This window comes from Crinia signifera, unplaced genomic scaffold (assembly GCF_055691185.1).
Source record: "Crinia signifera unplaced genomic scaffold, ASM5569118v1 HAP2_SCAFFOLD_83, whole genome shotgun sequence".
NCBI classification, from domain to species: Eukaryota; Metazoa; Chordata; class Amphibia; order Anura; family Myobatrachidae; genus Crinia; species Crinia signifera.
Genome location: NW_028142741.1, coordinates 633,717 through 655,960, shown reverse-complemented (window position 1 = coordinate 655,960; position 22,244 = coordinate 633,717). Strand labels below are relative to the sequence as shown.

At 44.6% G+C, this 22,244-nt stretch overlaps 1 protein-coding gene across 3 annotated transcripts in view; it reads right to left on the bottom strand.

The window, feature by feature from the left end:
* Positions 1 to 15,444: 15,444 nt before the first annotated feature.
* RBM34 (RNA binding motif protein 34) overlaps positions 15,445 to 22,244 on the bottom strand; it is a 35,436-nt gene continuing 28,636 nt past the window's right edge. For all 3 annotated transcript variants that reach the window (XM_083168417.1, XM_083168416.1, XM_083168418.1), the window contains exons 9-12: positions 20,377 to 20,440; positions 18,513 to 18,555; positions 17,371 to 17,489; positions 15,445 to 15,827 (exon numbers count right to left, since the gene is read on the bottom strand). In XM_083168417.1, coding sequence (XP_083024543.1) covers positions 15,573 to 15,827; positions 17,371 to 17,489; positions 18,513 to 18,555; positions 20,377 to 20,440 — 481 coding nt within the window. In that variant the 3' untranslated portion in view covers positions 15,445 to 15,572. The remainder of the gene's footprint in view (positions 15,828 to 17,370; positions 17,490 to 18,512; positions 18,556 to 20,376; positions 20,441 to 22,244) is intronic.

The following is a 22,244-nucleotide window of genomic DNA, read 5'->3' as shown; positions in this document are numbered from 1 at the left end:
CTGTTGTGGGTGGTAAAGTGGAGGGTTCTGGGGGCCTCCAGGGAAAGCAGAGGATTTGCCCCCCTTCCCATGGGGTTGGGAGAACCACCCGGTTTTTGGAAGCCTCCCAGCCATTCCAGAATGTTAGGTAAGTACGCCTTAAGGGGTTGGAAAGTGGTTATTGTTGGCAGCATGGGGGGGGGGGCGGGGGCAGCGGGTTGAAGTTTTGCCTAGGGTGCTGAAAAGCCTTACACCGGCCCTGACCAGTCTTGTAGCAAGGTCATATAAATGTAATCAGGCAGCATAAATATATATATATATATATATATATATATATATATATATATATATATATATATATATATGTGTAGAAATAACCAGGCGTCATTCCGGGGCTTGGTGAATATAGGTGTAGCTTTACTAGTGCTTAACGGTCCGTTAAGCTCTAGTAAAGCTACACCTATATTCACCAAGCCCCGGTGTGACGCCTGGTTATTTCTACCTACATGCACAGCGGCGTTGCCGACTGGAGGAGGGCACCCGGGCAGGTACCTTCAGGAAAGCGGGGAGTGCCGGACACTATTGAGACTGTATGTATGTATGTATGTATATAATAGCTGCCACTCAGTAAGCACCCACCGAGGAAGCAGTGGCATAACGAAGGGTCCGCAGACTCTGCGGTGGCTTGGGGGAGTCCGCGCCGGCGGAGTCTGCTGGGAGCGCCCTCCATGGGGGCCCCGGAAAGTTGTTGTACCAGGGCCCATGATTTCTCTTGGCAGCCCTGGCTACTACACTATAGCACAAGTGTGCGCTGTGTGCAGCTATTGGTTGATTTGAATACACTGGTACTGAGGCCCCATTTACTCAGGTGATATTTTTCCAGGTGGAGCACAACATTGTTTTAGCATAAATATAAATATTCTATGGCAGATGGCAAAAAAACACTGATACGTTTTGAGAAATTAATCCTTGTTTTTCTCCTTGATTTTTTTTCTCCTTTAAGACAGATGGTTCATTTCTGTCTGTCACCCTTTACATCATCCCAGTGCTATTTTTACACAACTTTAATCTGCAGCCACTTTCTTGGTGTCTCCAGCAGCTGGGTTTTATCCTTTTTATTCTCCTTGAAAAAAAAGTGTAGTGTAAGTGCTCGTGGTCTTTATTCTTTTTTTTTTTTTCTATTCTTCAGCAAATTCAGAGGCCCACCCAACCCTCTTTTTCTTTTAATTACACTGAGCATGCATTATGTGTGTGGGTAGCAGAGAAAGCAGTTAAAACTAGAGATGTGCAGGTTCTGATTTAAGCAGCCCATACACGCTGCGATGCGGGCTGTCCCGATGTGTGCTTTGAGGTGCGTGCTCCCGCTGCACCTCATCGCACAGTACAGAAAGTATGTGCTTGCCCATACTTTTTGTACTTAGTTCTCATCACATCACATTGCATTGCATGCACAACGCATGCACAGGCAATGTGATGTGATGTGATCCGTGCTATTTAAGCCCACAACGCACGCCCGCATCAGGGCGTGTATGGGCAACTTCACTCTGATTTACTCTGATTTCAAAGCAGGATCTTATTGGCTATCCCAAATCACATGACCATTGTTAACAGTTGATAGCCAATAAGATCCTGCTTTGAAATCAAAGTAAATCAGAGCCTGCACATCTCTAAAGCCGCCCATACACGTCCCGATACGGACGTGCGTTCAGTGCTTAACTAGCACGCATCACATCGCATTGCATTGCCTGTGCATGCTTTGTTCATGCAATGCGATGCAATGTGATGAAAACTAAGTACAAAACGTATGTGCAAGCACATACTTTTTGTACTGTGCGATGAGGTGCCGCGGGAGCGCGCACCTCAAAGCACACATCGGACAGCCTGCATCACAGCGTGTATGGGCTGCTTAAAACTGATTTTACTACTGTGTTGTACTGGTCAACTTATTTTCTCATTGTAAAGCAGGAAATCATAATCATATTGTTTAAATGTCTCCCCTTAAAAAATAGGCTGTGATTTGCAAAGTTTCCTACATAACAAATTTTAATTGACCGCAGTGGACAGTCAAAGAGAATAAGACTGAACTAATATTCCTTCCCCTATAGAATATTATACAACATAGTTTGATTGACCGTATTAATCGAATGCAGTTTGATGAGTGTTTAATGCATGTATCTGAGGCATCATAAGAACATGCATTAAAATGAAAAACAAGGAATAAATGGTTGTTGAATGTCTTGAAATGCCACTGATCTATAGAGTGGGTGCCAGCAGGAGGGCAGAACAGACCTACAGGCTGCTAAACAAGCACCCCTACCCCCCCCCCCCGCGCGCCCCGCCGCCCATGCAAACCCCCCCTCAATCCCCCACAGCCTTACCTATCGCGCTGGTCCCGGCGGCTCCGTTCTTCTGCTGAGGACCACCACAAAATGGCCGAACCCATACATCAGACAGTTTCAGAGAACTGTGTGCTATATGGGGGTGGCCATTTTGTGGTGGTCCTCAGCAGAAGAACGGCTCCGCCGGGACCAGCGAGATAGGTAAGTCTGCGGGGGATTGGGGGGAAAACTAAGTACAAAACGTATGTGCAAGCACATACTTTTTGTACTGTGCGATGAGGTGCCGCGGGAGCGCGCACCTCAAAGCACACATCGGACAGCCTGCATCACAGCGTGTATGGGCTGCTTAAAACTGATTTTACTACTGTGTTGTACTGGTCAACTTATTTTCTCATTGTAAAGCAGGAAATCATAATCATATTGTTTAAATGTCTCCCCTTAAAAAATAGGCTGTGATTTGCAAAGTTTCCTACATAACAAATTTTAATTGACCGCAGTGGACAGTCAAAGAGAATAAGACTGAACTAATATTCCTTCCCCTATAGAATATTATACAACATAGTTTGATTGACCGTATTAATCGAATGCAGTTTGATGAGTGTTTAATGCATGTATCTGAGGCATCATAAGAACATGCATTAAAATGAAAAACAAGGAATAAATGGTTGTTGAATGTCTTGAAATGCCACTGATCTATAGAGTGGGTGCCAGCAGGAGGGCAGAACAGACCTACAGGCTGCTAAACAAGCACCCCTACCCCCCCCCCCCCCCCGCGCCCCGCCGCCCATGCAAACCCCCCCTCAATCCCCCACAGCCTTACCTATCGCGCTGGTCCCGGCGGCTCCGTTCTTCTGCTGAGGACCACCACAAAATGGCCGAACCCATACATCAGACAGTTTCAGAGAACTGTGTGCTATATGGGGGTGGCCATTTTGTGGTGGTCCTCAGCAGAAGAACGGCTCTGCCGGGACCAGCGAGATAGGTAAGTCTGCGGGGGATTGGGGGGGGGGGGGGTTTAACTATAGCACCGCAGCCCCCGGCGCCCCCACATGCACAGCGCCCCCCCCCCCCCGGCGGTAGTGGGGGCTGCGGTGCTATAGTTACGCCGCTGTTCTCGGTTACAGGCTTAGGGGGAGATTCTGTAAAGCAAGAATGCGGAAAAAAACCAGTTATCTGTGTTTTTATCGCATTTTGATATGCAGCAAAACCCGCACGGCAGGTTTTCGCTGCGAGGGGTATCGCCAGCAAAAGCTGGTGATACCCCATAGAAGCCTATGGGCTTCTTAACGTGACCCATGCCACCCGAACGGACCCCCGCCGCCTCGCTTCGACACCCCCCTCTCACCTGCTGTGTCCAGGCAGCACAGCGTGTGCTGCCTGGACCTGTGACCTCCTCCTCCCTGCACTGTATCCTCTTCCGGGTGCAGGGAGGAGGAGGAGAGGCCGCCTGGCAGTAGCAGCAGCCCCGGGTAATGGAGGGAGGGGGAGCCGCCGGGACCCGCAACACATCGCCGGCAAGATCGCAAAGGACAGCTCTTAACGCAAGAGCTGTCCTTTGCCATAATTATCGCATATGTTACAGAATATGCGATAATTAGGTGTGCGGTAGCCGGCAATGTGTGGCGGACAGGAGGCGCAGATGTTACAGCATCCCACCCATAGATTGCTAATGGAGAAGAAAATTAATGAAATCTAAGACAAGCAGCAGTCCCTTACAGGAAATTGTATCTTTTCAATTACTGCAGTTTGTAGTTCTAAAATCAAACTTCTTGGAAGGCATCCCACAGATCCTCATCTCCATAATGTGGACTGATAATGTATTTTAGAACTTTCCAGAAGGCTGCTGAGCACCCGCACAAGCCTTTCATCCCCACAGCTGTTTATGGGTTAGCTCTGAGACATGTTGCAGTTCCGCTGTATCTTCCTATGAAAACATCATTTGGATAAAGCTTCATAAGTGCAAGGTTTGAGGTTAGTTTCTGTAGCAGATTTTGTTCTTGTGTGTACACACAGTGCGTTTTTGGCTATTGATTTTGACTATATATTCATAACTGATATCGAGTTAGTCAAAATTGCACCGTGTTTGCTCACACCCGATTCATAAGTAGAAATACACTGTGCAGTGTATTTCTACTAGATTGAAAGGAGGACCATGCAGTTCATGCCTCTGCCACATGTAGCTCAGTTTCCTAGTTTTAGCCGGCATTAGTGGGACCTGGTATGGTCTTCTGTTGCAGAAGTGCATCACCTGTAAGTTTTGATGTGCAGATCTTTCAAAGATGCTCTTTTGCATTGCAAATTATCTTTGCCTTCTGTTAGCTTTACCACCAAAGTGGTGCTTTCATTCACGGAAATTCTATTTACTGAATTGTTTTTGTGTTGTGCACTGTTTAAACTTTAGAAACTGGTGTTTGTTTGGGGGGGGGGGGGGAGTTTGTAGTTTCTGTGATACTCAAAACCATTCTCATTCCACAGTCAATGTAACTTGTTTGACATTACTTCCTCATTCTGGTGTTTGGTTTGAAAAAATTGAACCCCCCGACCATGTGAAAATACCACTATGAGTGATAAGCCTTCCTGCCTCTCAGCTTGAGTCATGAGTTCTGTTCCAGACCATGGCCTGTAAGTGTGAAATGTATATCATACTTGCCGACTTCTCAGCAGCCATTTGCGGGAGAGAGCAGCTTTTTACACTAAATAGGGGGCGGGAAGCTCTGAAATGTAATTTGGATAGCTCCGCCCATGGCACAGCCCCATTTATGGCGTGTAAATGGGGCGTGGTCATGGGCGGAGCTATTCAAATTACATTTCAGCACTACATTGTGGAGTGAAGGTGGGGGGGGGGGCAGCATGAGGAACCCTACTAAAGAAATCAGCGGTGAGAAAAGTGAGAGAAGCAGGAGGGAAGCAGCCAGCCGCTAGCTTACCATTTGATCTGCAGCACTGCCCTGTGCTGCTCTCGCTCGCACCCATGCTGCGCTGCTGCTGCCGCGGGTATGACCGTGTCCTGTGCAACAGTACCCCGGCCGGCCACTGCTGCTCCCACTCCTGCCTCGTGCTGCGCTGCTGATGCCGCTGCCGGGGCTATGACTGTCTGGTCCAACAGAACCCCTGCCGGCATTTAATAAGACAGCGGCGAGGTCGCAGTTAGCCCCTGCACTACGTGACTTGCGCATGCGCAGTCACTATTCCCCCCCCAAGTATGCTAAAAAGCGGGAGGATCCAACATATTACCGGGAGACCGGGACATAGGATCAAAAAGCGGGATACTCCCGCTAAATGCGGGAGGGTCGGCAACCCTGATGTATATGTTCTCCTCATGTTTGTGTGGGTTTCCTCCAAGTTCTCCATAGAACCTAGACTGAGATTTCTAATGGGGCAGCGACTAGGCACTTGACTAAATGTAATGTACTTCTATGCCTTCAAATAGTTGTCTCATAGAACAGTAAATTAGGTAAGGCAGCACTCCTCAGGTTTAGAAAGATCCACATTGACTATGGTTGGAAGATATCCATCATTTTAAATGTGATTTGTTACATTTTTATCAGGGGTATAAAACTTTAATATAACACATGTGAAGTGTTGGAAAGCTACATACCATATTCAGTGTGGGTCTTTCTAAACCCAAGGGTCTGATATAATTTGATGTTCTATGGAGACCCCATGTAGGTATATATATATATATATATATATATATATATATATATATATATATATATATATATATATATATATATATATACATGTCCTGTTGTCCGGCACTAGCAAAACGTGTATGAGCAACTGCTAGCGGTGCCTCCTCTTCCCATAGAAGGGAAAAAATATATAAGAAATCGTCCGTGGCACTCAAAAGACTTTGTACAACCAGTGTAATCACAAAATGAAACCCAAACTCAGGTCAAGTTGTCAACGTTTAGGGAGATTTAATCCCTTGCGTCTTGAAAAAGGGATTAAATCTCCCGAAACGTTGACAACTTGACCTGAGTTTGGGTTTCATTTTGTGATTACACTGGTTGTACAAAGTCTTTTGAGTGCCACGGACGATTTCTTATATATATATATATATATATATATATATATATATATATATATATATATATACTGTATGTATGTATGTATGATATATTTTGCTAAATATTATTGGCAGTTGATATTGCTTAGGACTATCTTACTTTGCTTGACTTCACTTTTGAGAAACAGAACATCAAACAAAGACACAGAGCAAACAAAAATAATATACAAGTTGAGTATCCCTTATCCAAAATGTTCAGAACCAGAAGCATTTTGGATTACAGATTTTTCCATATTTTGGAATATTTTTATAATTGAAGAAGGTAACTTGAGGTATCTTGCATTTACTGTATATTGTATAACACATCAAACATGACATACACACAAATATATTTTATTTGTGCATGAAACAAGGTTTTAAAACATGAAACAAAGTTTGTGTCCTATCTCAGGCACTGATTTTGAATGCCAAGCAATCATGTCCTTGCACATATCTAGTGCCAGTGACATTCAGTCTCATGTCCCTAGTAGTGCGAGTTACAGATGTACCCAGTAGGTTTTAAGCAAAAAAATAAAAAGGTACATTCTGGAGACTATGGTTTTCAGAATAATTTGGATACGGGATACTCAACCATTAGCTGATAAATTGTTAAACAAATGATTTTAACTGTTCTGTAGAAGCATTGGTAATAATCTAAATCCCTATACCCAAGGACAAAATAATCGGAATAATAGTAATAGAATAATGAATAAAAGTTGTACGTCTCAGATCTAAACAGCTCATGCCAATTTTACATTGTATACAGTGCTTAGAAGTATCTGCAGTGACTGATGAGAAAATCTATGCTTTACATTTTTCATATGCTTCCTAACAAGATTTCTCTTCATTTAATTATGCTTCCACTTCTCTATTGACAGAGGACACGCAGAAGATGCTGTTGTGTTGTCTATGCTGCTTGTACAGCAATGAGCCACAAAACGATGTAGAAAGAAGAGCTAATAGGTGGATACAGGTAAGAGAGCTCCACCTACAGGGCCAATTTAGAGACTTGTTTGAACCAGATCAAAATATATTAATTATAAAAATGTCACAGAACAACTACTGTAAGATTGAATTAATAAATAAAAAATAAATTGTCCAAAATGCAGAACAAAGCGCATATTATATAAGGCTTGTATACATAATCTAAATGATACCTTTATCATGCAGGGGATACTAAATGCAGGCTTTTGCTATTCAATAAATAATAGTTTCTGGTGTGCATAACAGATATTAATTTTCTTTCTAAATGATTCATAACTTGCCAATACAATTTGATGTCAAACGTGTTATAACCAGGGAACTCTCATGCATGCCATTTTTCTGGTTAGTACCGGTACACCACCAATTTACCAGAACCTGATGGTCAGGCACCTCTTTTAATGTACACAAAACAGATGTCGGGGGAAGCGAGTGAGAGTTGGGCATTGGGGGGGCTTAGTGAGTCAGCGGTAGGGTTTAGTCATACCCCTTTCACATCAGCCTAATTTCCCAGGTTGGCAATAATTGCCGGGATTTCAACCCTGTTATGGAGGGTTGCTCGCAGGTTCAACCCGGGGACCTGGGTGGTGTGAAATGGGTAGGGGGTACTTACCCAGGTTGCAGGTCCTCGGTGTGCTGTCAGGCCTGGGATCCACACAGGCCGTGGGCGCAAATGACAGGACAGGCGGCAGATGAAGTTGACGGAACTCTCCGGCGCCCTCATTTTAAAAATCGGCCCATGGGAACCGGAGCTATCTGACTTCAAATCAGTGGTTCCCATCCAAGCCTGTTAATTGTTCTTCCCAGTCAGATATTTCAGGTTCTGTCTGACTTAGAGATTTTCTGAGGGCATATTACAAAAGCTGGGACTCTCCCCCTTTGAGGGACACTAGTAGCTTGTCTCTACTGTTCCCAGAACCAGAGATATCAGCATTCCAGCATCTGCTCCAGCTCCACACACCTGGTATGTAGTTTTATTTTCTCATTGGCAGATTGCTCTGATTCCCTATTCCCCAATACCATTTGGTAGGTGGGATTCTCTAGTTTTTAATTCCATTCAAATCTAAGAAATCTAGTTCCGGGAACTGGAGATATCTGCAGTCAAGCAAGCTGTCCTCCCACCAGAAATGTATGAATAATGAGCCCACTCCACTATACACCCCTCCTCTGCATATTAAACACCCTCTACCACCCTGGAAGTTATGTATCAGGGCCCCTTCATTCAGCCCAATGCCCGCTTCTCCCACCATCTGTGCAGTAAAGGGGTAATTAGTGGAAATTACTGATCCAGGCCCTACATGCTGAGCGGTTGATATAATACCCCCTACCACCCACGGGACATCAAAGCTTCCCCCACCCCTACCACTGGAGGATCGGTAGGGGCCCCAATTTTTTATTATTTATATACATTTGGTCATCTATAATACTTTAACTGACCCGGCCTATACTGGATCACCTAAGTGTCCATCTCAGTACTTTGCTCCGCCCCTCTGGAAACCCCCTTCTGAAAATCCTGCGTTTGCCCCTGGTGCAAAAAAGGAGGGTGGGGGCTTGTGCCTGAGATGAGGCCGGCTCTTGCACCAGGGCCCTAGTCAGACCCTCTACAGATGAAGCTAGATCAGGCATGTCAAACAAAAAATCCCAACTGGGCCGAATAATCAAGGTCTAAGTCTCGTGTGGGCCGCAAGAAAAAAAAACTGTCCTATATACAATTGTCCTATATACCCATTGTCAGCACTGTACAGTCACCTCCTCTATATTATATTATATTATATATCAGTGTCTATTTAGTGTTCAAATTCACATTCTGACACAGAGAATAAGTCAAAATTCAAATTCTGACAGAGAGAATAAGCCGAAATTCACATCCTAACACAGAAAATGTCAGCTGACACTTAACACACCATAAATTACAAGCTGTGTCAAACTCATGGCCCTCCAACTGTTGTGGAACTACATGTTCCAGCATGCCCTGACACAGTTTTAGCAATCCATTATATAAAATGTGGCAGGGCATGCTGGAACATGTAGTTCCACCACAGCTGGAGGGCTATAAAATAATACCACATATCAGCTGTGTTATACCCCTTCATATATAACTGTCGTACCCAGCAGAATTTTCAAAGGTACAAGCACTGTGGGCAGGGTCGAAACTAGGGTTTCTGGTGCCTGGGGCAAGACATTCGTTTGGTCCCCCCCCCCCCCCAAAAAAAAATGATAGGCAGCAGTGCTGCATCACTACACCTTGTCTCCCAGTGCCGCAGCGGTCATGACCATAACCTGTGGTTCACTATAAGGCGCCTATTGGATTATTGAGATTGACCTTTTGCTTAAACATAATTCTAATTACCCCTAGAAATAACTCACACTGACACCTTATACTAAAATAACCACGCGGACAAAAACAGCATAAGTTTAAAGGTCAACAGTATTTATTATTGGATGACCCTATTGAAAAGGGATGGCCAGGAGAGCGCTTGAAGACCAGCTAAGTCACAAACGTTAACAATGGCGGCGACTGCAACGCCCCAACTTGTAAAACCAGGGCGATGAGCCGCCCCCATTGCGCTCAAAGCACAGCCCGCACTGTGACGGTCTTACCGCAACTCCTATTGCATGGTGAGGACAGTTCTAGCAAGTGGCCAACGTCCCCCCTCGGGGGCAGGACTCACCAGCCTTCCTGGCAGAGGGTGGCAATACCGCACAGTGACCTCCTGCACCTCAAACTTGACCGCTGGTCGAGAGCGCCCTCCCGCCAATTTTAATGAATTTATGTGAAGCCAAATTGAGTGGCGGCCGAAAGGCCATGTGGTAAGCGCAGCAGGAAAGGGAGGGAGGGTGGGAATCCAGACTCAAAGAGGAAGTGGAAGACCCTGACTACCCCATATATCACCTGCCTAAACTACCACCCATTCTGCCCCTGATTGGCTACACCTGACCACAGTGCATTCTGGGGTAAGAGACCTTGTCAACTAACTTTATCAAACAATCCTCAGGCTCTTAAATGCCCTCATGCCTAAGCAGCCCTCGCTTAATCTCACTAGATATATTATTATATATATATATATATAAACTCTGTACTCTGATATGAAATATATATTTTTCCCTTAGTCACTGACTCTGAAGGTAAATTATTATTAACCAGTTGCGGAATATGATGGTAAATTATTATTAACCAGTTGCTGACTGAATGACTCAGTCAGCAGCTGGTTAATAATAATTTACCTTCATAGAGTCAGTGACGGGGATAAATATATATTTCATTTCAGAATACAGTTGCTGGTTAACCCCCACTTTCTCCATAATATGTACAGTGGTTAATAACTTACAGCGAGTCAGGAGAGGTCAGAGGACAAAACTGGTGACCAGCAGGGCGTGTGATGTGGCGGCCGCGGCTGTCGGCATTGCCCGATGTCACTCCTGCTGCCGCCGTTACAGAAGTCCTGCGCCCTCAGGCTCCTTGAATGCTGTAGACAGTGCTGCCTTGTCCTGCACGCGCAGGAAAGAACAGAACTTCCTGCGCACTGTCTGTCTTTCCGGCGCCGAATCGCGCAGCTCCTACCCCTGTTATGACGCGTGGGCAGCGCCTGCGTCATAACGTCACCCGCACAACATCACAAGGGGGAGGAACCCGGCGGGGATGACAAGTGAGTGAGACAGACACACTCACCGATAGTCAACAGAACTCTGTGACAGTAGTTTCAGCTCTGCTGTGGGCCACAAAAGTAGGTGGCTGGGGCCGCAAGTTGGACATGCCTGAGCTAGATCAATCTGCTGATATCTGGAGGTTTCTCTGTCTCTGTGAAGCTGTAAGCTCAGAGGACAGGCGTGACAGGACATCAATGAGCTGTGACGCGCAGGCAGAGGTATTTCCTTGAAATTGTAAGGAGTTCTGCTGAACACTTATCACACCACAGTCGCCCTTCAGAAGTTTGTGTAAATCTGGCATTACACTTCTTAAGCTGGGTACACATATATACAATTGTCGGGCCGTTCTTTCGTTCTGGGTCGGACAGCCGTTCAATTGTATATGTGTGTACGCTGTCCCGTACGAGCGATAAACGGCAAAAAACTGTCTTGACCGTCCATGCTCGGTCGGTCGACGGTTCTCTGCTGTTTAATTTTCATCCGACAGGACGGCCTCATATCGGTACAAAAGTGCAGTGTGTACGCACGTTCAACCGATATGCTGTCGACCTAGCGACTATACTGCCAAAGCTGGAACGCCAGGAGCAGGTGAGTAGGATTTCCTTCCCCAGGTAACCCTTTGGATTACTACGGATCCAGGACCCCAGACTCTTCAGCCCTGGAGCCCCGGAACCAAGCCACCGGACCGGACCCACCTACGGGATCAAGATAGGTAAGCATCAGTGTGTTTGTGTAATGTATGTATTAAACTTGTATTTTTCTAATGTGTCAGTGTGTATTTTTTTAACAATTTTTTTTACTGTTGAACTACAAGACCCAGCGGGCCCTTTAATGCCCTGCAGGCTGGGACTTGTGGTTCTCCAAGTCCCAGCTTGCGGGGAGGCTTGCTGGGACTCAGTTCCACAGGAAAAAACAATAGTTTTTATTCTATTTTTTTTTACACAATGATCAGCCCGGTGGCCACCGCACAGGGCCACCGGGGACAGCACCAGTGGCGGATTCGGGGGGGGGGCACCCGGGCACGTGCCCCCCTGTCATTTATTTTGAAGCTGAGGACCAGAGCTTTCCAACGAGCCCAGCCCCGTGTCTCTAGCCCCCCCGGAACCGGAGATATCGCCTGGCAAACCTCTAACGTTTTTTCCCCATAGGATAATATGGGACCCGTCAATTCTGACCCCTACCCGGTTCCGACGGCTGCCAGTTCCCGCCCTGGCATCACAGAAGCGTGTGGTTGATATCATTCAATTCCAAATCGCTGGGCCTTCAATATGATACCAGGCTGTTCCAAATCAGTCAATCAGTTCCAGAGATATTGCGTGTAGACCGTTTTTTTTTATTTTTTAAATGTAATTTCATGGCTGTTCATGTTCTTTGAGGGCAGATTACTCTGGAACCAAAATCATTCAAAGCCCACACAAAAGTTCTTCAATATAATACTTGTCTCATGTAAATGGGTCAGTTGGTTCCGAAGATATAGCCGGTTAAATGAGATAACTGGTTAAAGGGGGGAAGGGGTGGTTTTCTCTACCCCTCACACCAAAAAATGCAGGGACTAGGCTGGTGTAAAAGGGGCCAACCTGGGAATGCATTTTCTGGTGTGAAAGGGGTATTATTTCAAATAGCCGGGACCTACAGTGCTCTGAATACAGCCAGGTTCTGCCACTTTCAGTGGCTATCACTTCTGCCTGGCAGCGGCTGTCCCCCATTTACCACGAGCATGTATTCCCCCTTGGCAATGAGCATGTTATCCCACATGGAATCGAGCATGGAACCTCTGGCAATGAGTATAGAACCCTTGGCAATGAGCATGTAGAGAAGCAGCACTTATTTAGCATAATTTTTAATAGGCATTATGGTGTTTGGCATAATACATAATGGACATAATGGTATGGACATTATGGTAAATGTTTAATGCGTGCCTTTGGTGGACAATGTCCCTGTTTATGAAGCGTATTGTGAAATTGGCTTAATCTGTGTGGCATTATGTGAATTTTGGCTCAATCCATGTGGCATTATGTGAATTTTGACACAATCCATGTGGCATTTTGTGAATTTTGACACAATCCATGTGGCATTATGTGAATTTTGGCTCATTCCATTTGGCATCATGTGTAAGGGGCAAGTATAATGGGCATACAGATATGGTAGATGCTCAATTAGTTCAGTAGCATTTCCCAGGTGCATGAGGGAGGGGTTAAATACTGGGTGAGTAAAACAAGACATTTTTTCCCTCAACACACTGAGCAATGCTAGTAACCAATCTAGAACACTACATGATAATAGAATTCAGAGATATTGGTTACATATACCTGCGCAGGTGTATGCTAAGCCCCCAAGCCGCATCAAGGCTTCTCTGTATATTGGGGGTCCCTAGCGCTATATCTAGGTGCAGGGTGCGGCACCCCAAAAAAACATCATAAGCTGGGAAGCCCAGCGCGGCATGCCAGTGATATACTAAGTGTTAATAATTAGTGATAGGAAGCCGAAGCTATATAAAAAGAGAGATAAATGAATGTAATTAAAATAGGATAGAAAGTGTTAGTGAGGGAAAAGTGTTAATACAATGTAAGGGCATGTCGCACTAAAGCCACCCAGCCCATCCAGTCCAGGAGCACCGCACCCCACACCACCGTTACCCTAAATTGGGTCTACGATTAACCAGCAAGGAGCCACATGATAATGGCTCCTTACTTGATATATCCAAACTAAGAGCTACCTACCTTGGAGCAACCCCGGACTACTCCATGTGGCATATCAGGACCCACATCTCCTCCTAATATGGGCTCCCTTCTGCCTCTGAGGCAGAAGGGAGCCCATATTAGGAGGAGATGTGGGTCCTGATATGCCACATGGAGTAGTCCGGGGTTGCTCCAAGGTAGGTAGCTCTTAGTTTGGATATATCAAGTAAGGAGCCATTATCATGTGGCTCCTTGCTGGTTAATCGTAGACCCAATTTAGGGTAACGGTGGTGTGGGGTGCGGTGCTCCTGGACTGGATGGGCTGGGTGGCTTTAGTGCGACATGCCCTTACATTGTATTAACACTTTTCCCTCACTAACACTTTCTATCCTATTTTAATTACATTCATTTATCTCTCTTTTTATATAGCTTCGGCTTCCTATCACTAATTATTAACACTTAGTATATCACTGGCATGCCGCGCTGGGCTTCCCAGCTTATGATGGTTTTTTGGGGTGCCGCACCCTGCACCTAGATATAGCGCTAGGGACCCCCAATATACAGAGAAGCCTTGATGCGGCTTGGGGGCTTAGCATACACCTGCGCAGGTATATGTAACCAATATCTCTGAATTCTATTATCATGTAGTGTTCTAGATTGGTTACTAGCATTGCTCAGTGTGTTGAGGGAAAAAATGTCTTGTTTTACTCAGCAAGTATAATGGGGTCTAGTATTTTGTTGCATCTAGTATTTTGTCCCTTTATTGGGGGTGGGTCCCCACTCCCCCAGGCCAGGCTGACCGGTCAGAGGGCTGAATGTTTTGGCCGCGGGACCTTATATAATAAGTGTCCCCCAGCTGTGGCATTACCCTGCTGGCTGGTTTGGCCTGGGGCTGGTTCTTAAAATACGGGGAACCTCTGGTCATTTTGTCCCCCGTATTTTGGGAACCAGCTCCGGACCTGGAGCCTGGGGCTGGTTTTAAAAAATCAGCGAAGCCCTATTTGTCGGGTTCCCTGATTTTTTAATACCAGCCCCGGCTCTTTCAGCCTGGTGTTGGTTACGGCTGTGGGGGGGACCCCACGCCATTTTTTTTTTAATAGGTAAAAGGGTGACAGCTATAATTATGCCCTAACCCAGCCCATTATGATAATTTTGGTCACATGTGACGTGTCAATAGCCCAAATCGAGACAGTGTGTAGGTGGTACAATCTTTTTCTTGCGACTGTTTGGACAGGAGTACATCAGACATCGCAAGTAAAATTGTACAGGTGTGTACGCGCGTGTCGGCTGTTGTACGGGAGTACGGTCGACCGAACAGTTGCCAGAAATAGGCATTGTATAGATGTGTACCCAGCTTTACAAGCCACCCTTTTGGAGCTTCCTCCTGCCATGATATCTTAGGGTAGATATATATAGAGATATCTCTTATATATTTAGCCAGATCTGTCACTCATCCCCTGTGTATATAACTTTCCCGCCCACCCTAGGGAAAAGACCAGTGTTTTAGGTGTAGAACATTTTCATGTGTATAACGTTCCACCCCCTTGACATCACCCCCGCCCAGCCAGGGCTACAGTACACGCCCATCATCCTCCATTACTCCAGAGATACCATCCACCATTCCTCCCGCACACACGCCCCCCCCGCCTCGCGGGCCGGTACACTGGAGCGCTAAGAAGAGCTGTTTGACGCAGCTACAACAATAATATATGGAGCCACATTTGTACTTGATTAGGGATAGACAGTTCAGAAGCTCCAAAGGCCCCTGTAGTTTGCTGTAAGCTTTATTACAGATCAGAATGTGAAAATGACTGTAGCTTTCTTTAGATAAAATATCACAGTTCTCGGACATGGAATCTTTTTGTATTTATGTATAGAAAAAAAAAGTATTTCTCTTTACAAAGACTTTAACAGTTTTGTTTTCTTTTTCAGCTTTGGCTTCTTCTTTTTACTTTTTGCGCCATCGGCCGTTTCACCGATGAATGTATTCTGCTTTGAAGGTTGTCCTTTCTTTACAGATGCCAACGGTTTGACAGATGCATTTTTCGGTGTTCTCTGCGTTTCATTTGCGAGGCAGCGTTTTACCCTAAGTTTTCTCCCCATCAGCTCAGAGTTCTCCAACTTCAGCGCAAGCTGCACGGCATCCGAACTCTGCAATGAACAGGTTCAACAAAATGGAGAGGTTTGTGGTTATATGCGTATTCAGGTCAGGCTGTCATTCTGTAAAACATGTCTCTTCAAAGTTAGATAAGATGTCTGACAGAATGACCAGAAAGAGGTAACATTACAAAATGGCAGAGGACATGTAGAAGAGCCTCTAAAGGCTTTTAATAAAACAATTTAAAAAATATATAGAAGTAATACATTATCCCAAAAGCCATAGTTTTCAGAACAGTTTTTTATTTTTTGCTAGAAGCACTGCTGGGGTACAGGATCTGTAACCGCCACTGCTGGGGTACAGGATCTGTGACCGGGACTAAATATGTGCAAGAAAATAATTGCTTGTTTTTGATGCTCACACATGGGTCCCGATCTCAAGATACCTCATTGAAAAATAAAAATGATTCCGAAATACAGAATAATCGGTTATCCAAAATGTTTCTGGTCACAAGCTTTTTGGATAAGGTGTGGTATAGCTTACAGACAATGGGCCTTATTCAGATCTGAGCTCAGTACAAATTTGTTCGGAAAATGGGCAAAACCATGTGCACTGCAGGTGGGGCAGATGTAACATGTGCAGAGAGAGTTACATTTGGGTGGGGTGTGCTGAAACTGAAATCTAAATTGCAGTGTAAAAATAATGCAGCCAGTATTTACCCTGCACAGAAACAAATTGACTCACACAAATCTAACTCTCTTTGCACAGGTTACATCTGCCCCACCTGCAGTGCACATGGTTTTGCCCATTTTCCGAACAAATTTGTACTGCGATCAGATCTGAAAAAGGCCCAATGTGTAGGCTGCCATGCACAAGGTCGACACTGAAAAGAATATACCTGAGCACATGGTCACACTTTACCATTCCCAGTCAGTAAAAGTGTAAAAAAAAAAAAAAATCGTGAAAAACTCATGTTGACCATTTACTGTGTCAACACCCAGCCTAGGGGTGTTGATGACAAAAGGGGAAATGCTTCAGTTTAAGAGCCCTCTCCTGTCCCATGTATCACAGGTCCCTCCAAATGCTTAAATCTGACTCCACCTTATACTCTGCTGCGGTATTACCCATAATTCTATTGGCGCCTACTCAATTCACGTGTTGCAGTTTTGAACACATCTTGTTGCTAAAGGACATCAGAAACTCTTAAAACAACATCCAAAACATACACGCATGCTTATCTCTATCTAATCTATATATCTAGGTCTAGCGTCTGATTGTGTGTCTCCGAAACACTGCCATCTGTTGACAGCGAGCGAAACTACATCTTTCTCTCTCACATACAAACACAGAGGCAATCACAAGTTAGCAGACTAGGTTACAAAGCATTTGCTTCGAGTACATAGAAGTAGGAATGCATTAACAACCAATTAATACACTACTCACAAATAAATGCAGTGCACGCTTTGTGGTACATTTGTAATTACACTGCAATTCAAATAAATAAAAACATTTATATGTATTTTAAATGAGCTGATCATAGCTTTCAAATGCCTGAATCATCCTCATTGCAACGTCAAAATGGATAATTATTTATACCTGAAATAAAACATAGCCGAAACCTTTGCCAATTCCAGAGTGCTGGTCTCTGATTATCCGAACCCCTTCTATGGATCCGCATTCAGAGAAATGTTCTCGAAGGGCTTCATCTTCAACGTCTAAGATTCAATTTTAAAGAAACAATTGTCATAGGTCAATAAACATGAAATATATTTTTATTTATTATCTTCCTTGTGGTGGGGCCAGTTCTATTGCTGACCAAGTCATGTAATATACATTGTCATGCAATACTGCCACCTAGAGGCACTCCTGCTTCGCTAAGCCTAAAGAGGTTTATAAAGCACTGACCATATTGGGTAGAGTATACACATAAGGCCATACCACAGGTGGGAACGATATATCGCTCAGTATGTACCAGTGATTGCAAGTCCCCAGCCTCTGTCCCTTCAGATGAGCCAGCCCTGCTGACCACAGCATATGTCAGGCATGTCCAAACTATGGCCCTCCAGCTGTTGTGAAACTACACATCCCAGCATGCCTTGCCACAGTTTTAGCATCCCCTAATAGCAAAACTGTAGAAAGGTTTGATGGGACTTGCAGTTTCACAACAGCTGGAGGGCCATAGTTTGGACATGCCTGATGTAGGTGAAAACAATGGACGTACACCAGATTTTATGGCTGCGCATTCAATCGTTTTCTCGAACATCCCATCAGCTTGGATACACAATGTCCTGATGTGTAACCAGCCTTACAGTACATAGGACCGGTCATTCAGCGCATATATTTCTAACATCAATCCAGTCAAATTATTATTGTTACTGACTTGAAAAGTACCACAGGCCTCCGCAGCGCAGTGAAAGCAGCCGGTTACACGTTAAGCCAGATTGGTGTATACCAGGTAGATGCAATGAAAGGGTATATGGCATCACGAGAGAGCTTACAGGAGTACAATATTTGCACCAGTTACTGGAAATGTGCTGTTATTTGTACATTAATTATAGTAAACTGTAACCACACACTCGCGCACGACCGGCCGCTTCACTTTAACAAGGGATTAGCTACTATAAACATAGGTAGAACTAGATGGACACAAGTCTTTATTCAGCCTCACCTACTATGTAACTTTAGGTATGCACATATAGGAATAGGTGGTTGGAAATGTGGACAAGTACAGATCTTACCATAAGGCAGGTTTCCAACAAACACAGTTTTCTTCTTGTCATGCTGCAAGACAATAGGAGAGGCATGTTACCAAGTCTCTCTGTGTGAGAAATACATACATCAGACGACGCTGTACAGGAGGCAGAAGAGGTTACTAAAACTCTTGGGGTTATTCAGATCTTAATGCGAATTTGAAGTCCGGACGATAATCGAACGACCGTACAAGCGTAAACAGATCGAAGCGCGCATGCACAAGGCCATCCTACGATAAACTCCAGTATCTTTTTTTTTCTATTGCTGGCAGTTTGCAAGTTGTTTCACAGGAAGCCGGCTTTTGGGGGGGTGATATCTGGCCATGTAAAAAAAAATGCAGATGTGCCCAGGTGATTTCAGGGAGGACACCTCTGACCCTGATTAGCCTGATTCTATCGCACTGGCGGAGTAGGTCCTGGGCTACGCACAGACTGCACATGGTGGAAGTATCATTAGATATTGTTGATTAGCTGCAAATTCATTTGCAACTCATGCACCATTTCCTCAGGCCTTTCGCTGGGTGGGATTTCACTGTGGCGGAGCCGCGTATATCTGATGGCAAATAATCAGAGAAACGATCAGGTCTGAATAACCCCCACTGCTTGGATCCATCCTTTGTGGTAACTCTTGCTGGCCCTTGAATAACTTTATGTTCATTAAAATGACCGCCCATGGTCAATATTTCTATTAGGTCTCTGAACAGCGACTTTAATAGGAAACCATATTTTTAAGATGTGGATTAAAAGATCTCAAATACAGACTGACCATTAATTGGTTGACACCAGATGGGCAACAGGTAGACCGTAAAAGGGTCCACAAAATAAAAAAACTCACTATCCCCTCCTGTAGCGAACCTCCATAAAACACTAAAAATCTGTTCCTGCCCGAACCGTTTGCATGTTGGCCTACAGCAGGCATGTCGAAACTATGGTCCTTCAGCTGTTGTGAAACTACAAGTCCCACCATGCCTTGCCACAGTTTTGCTATTAGCGATTGCTACAACTATGGCAAGGCATGCTGGAATGTGTAGTTTCACAACAGCTGGAGGGCCACAGTTTGGACATGCCTGGCCTACAATAAATCCAGATCAACCACTTAACTAGTGACCCTAGCCCTGTGCACCAGCTGATGTCGAACTACAGTATCGACTGTATGCATATACGGTTTATCTTTCATTCAGAACCCCCATTATAGTACTTTTTGTGAGGAATTATTTTTTAATATTGCAATGTGGAATTGGAATATTGTGTTCAGTTCTGGGCACCGCACCTTAAAAAAGACATAAATGAATTGGAACAGGTACAGAGAAGGGCGACTAAGCTAGGAAAAGGTCTGGAATCACTAGAATACAAAGATAGGTTAAACCAGGCTGAATATGTTTTAACTGGAGAAACGGAGGTTGAGAGGTGATATGATTAGTACGTTCTAATACAGGATTGGGAATCATATGGAACTGGGAGATGATTTGGTCACTAACAGACATATACTTAGGACACGCAGGCATGTACTGAGGCTCGAGGAAAATAAATTCCGAACTGAATTAAGAAGAGGATTCTTCACCATTAGAGCAGTAACATTCTGGAACTCATTGCCGGTGGGGTGGTTACAGCAACTACTGTTAATGAATTTAAATAAAAATTGGATGCATTTTTGGCCACTAAGGGAATCCTATAGATACGACTTACTCAAGTCAGTAGTTACAAGTCAGATAGGTTGAACTCTATGGACTAACGTCTTTTTTCAGCATTAATTCCTATGTTAATGTTATAAATGTGATTTTGTATTTCAAATCATCCAATAACTACCTATACGATTTTACTCAAGGGTCAGGAATAGTTGCGGGTCACTTACCGAGGCGCTCTTAGAAGCGAGATCAACCCTGATATGGAAGCCACTGCTGATCTCATTCCCGTTTCTGTAACATGGATTAATACACACATGTTATTCAGAATCATGTTAGAATACTTGAGAAAGACAAACTCGTCTAGTAATTCTAAGGGGTATATTCAATTGATGTCGAAACTGCCGTCTTGCCGAAAATACAGCAGTTTTCGACATTAACAGCTCGGAAGGCGTTCCGACCTATTCAGTGTTAGTATTTTTTGGGGGGGGGCATGTCAGAATGTTCCGACCAGTGTTCCCTCTAAGCTGTGTGCGCACGCACACAACTCGACGAGCGTGGGCACAGACATTACAACAGAGCGCACAAAGCAGCAGTAGTCCCTTTTTGCAGTTGTGGACTCAATTAATGTGTGTTTCACCCATTAACTACATTGTGTGCTGTGTTTTGAATGTTTAATATCATTTTGAAGTAAAGTTAACACAAATGCTGAATGTCATTTTCCAGTTATCTAGAAGTGACGCACAAATATTTAAATTTACTTCCAAAGTTGCACAGCCAAAATCTTTTGCTGCACACAGCCTTCGTAATATTAGAGGTAACATTGGTTCCGACCTGCTGAAAACCAGGTGGATTGACAGAACAGCCGTAAATCCACCAAAAAACGTTTTGGCCATGTTCCCAGCAACACCAATCTGACATTGAAAGATGCCGGATTGAGGTAGGGCGGATGTCACAGGGAGAGCAGCAGCTTACACAGCGCTGTCCTCCTGTCCACCACCTCCTGTACCCATCTGTGGCATTCACCTGTCCAGCCGCCGTACCGAGAGAGCAGCTCACCCGGCGCCCTCATTGATAAAATCAGAAGAAAAAAAAATTTAAAATGAAACAAATTGTGTTTAGCTCTCATCCATAGTGTAATTTATGTTCCCAAGATTCACTTCTGTTTTCTTATAAATCATTTGAATTTGTCATGGTCCACCAATCCAGGGCACCGCTGCAAGTACCCCAAGGCACTACGGCACAGTGTTTGGGAACCACTGGTCTGGCCTGTATGCGCAATATCTTTAAGAATGCACGCTCCTGCACATCACCAATGTACCCCTCTCCACAAGTAGTCTGTGCTCCATGCTCATATCACTGACAATTATGGCTCATTGTGTACGCACAATATGGTCTTACTGCCATGGTGGTGGAGCTTTACAGAATAATCTAAGTCAGGCATGTCCAAATTGTGGCCCTCCAGCTGTTGTGAGACTACACATCCCAGCATGCCTTTCCATAGTTTTAGCATTCCCTAATAACAAAACTGTGGCAAGGCATGATGGATCTTGTAGTTTCATAACAGCTGGAGGGCCATAGTTTGGACATGCCTGATTGAAGTCTTACACATCTGATGAATGGTAAAGATGCTCTTACTGGATTTAAAGGGAACGTACATCTAGAACACTAAAATATAGATCCTGACAGATTTCTAGTGCACCTAAACACATATCCAGCTGTCACCTGGTCGTGCTTGGTAAGCCCATATTTTCAAACCCAAAAAAATTCCCCATCAAAGATGACACATAGGGACATCACATACTGTAGGTTCTCAAAAGCATATGCATGGTCAAGTGACAAATAGGTCAAAACACAGATATAAAACTCACTAGGTGATTCATCGCGCCCTACGGGCGCTCTTCACACCGTCGTAAGGGGCTGCGCCCCCTTAATTTGTGAACGTTTGTATATGAGAAATATGGTTAGAATTGTATGAAAGATGCCCTGTATTGCAACTTGGGTGTCCGCGTATCGCAGGAGGGGGGGTGGGTCGCCGCGAATTGCGGGAGGGGGGGTTGCTGCGACTCGCTGGAGGGGCGGGGTTGCAGAGAATCGC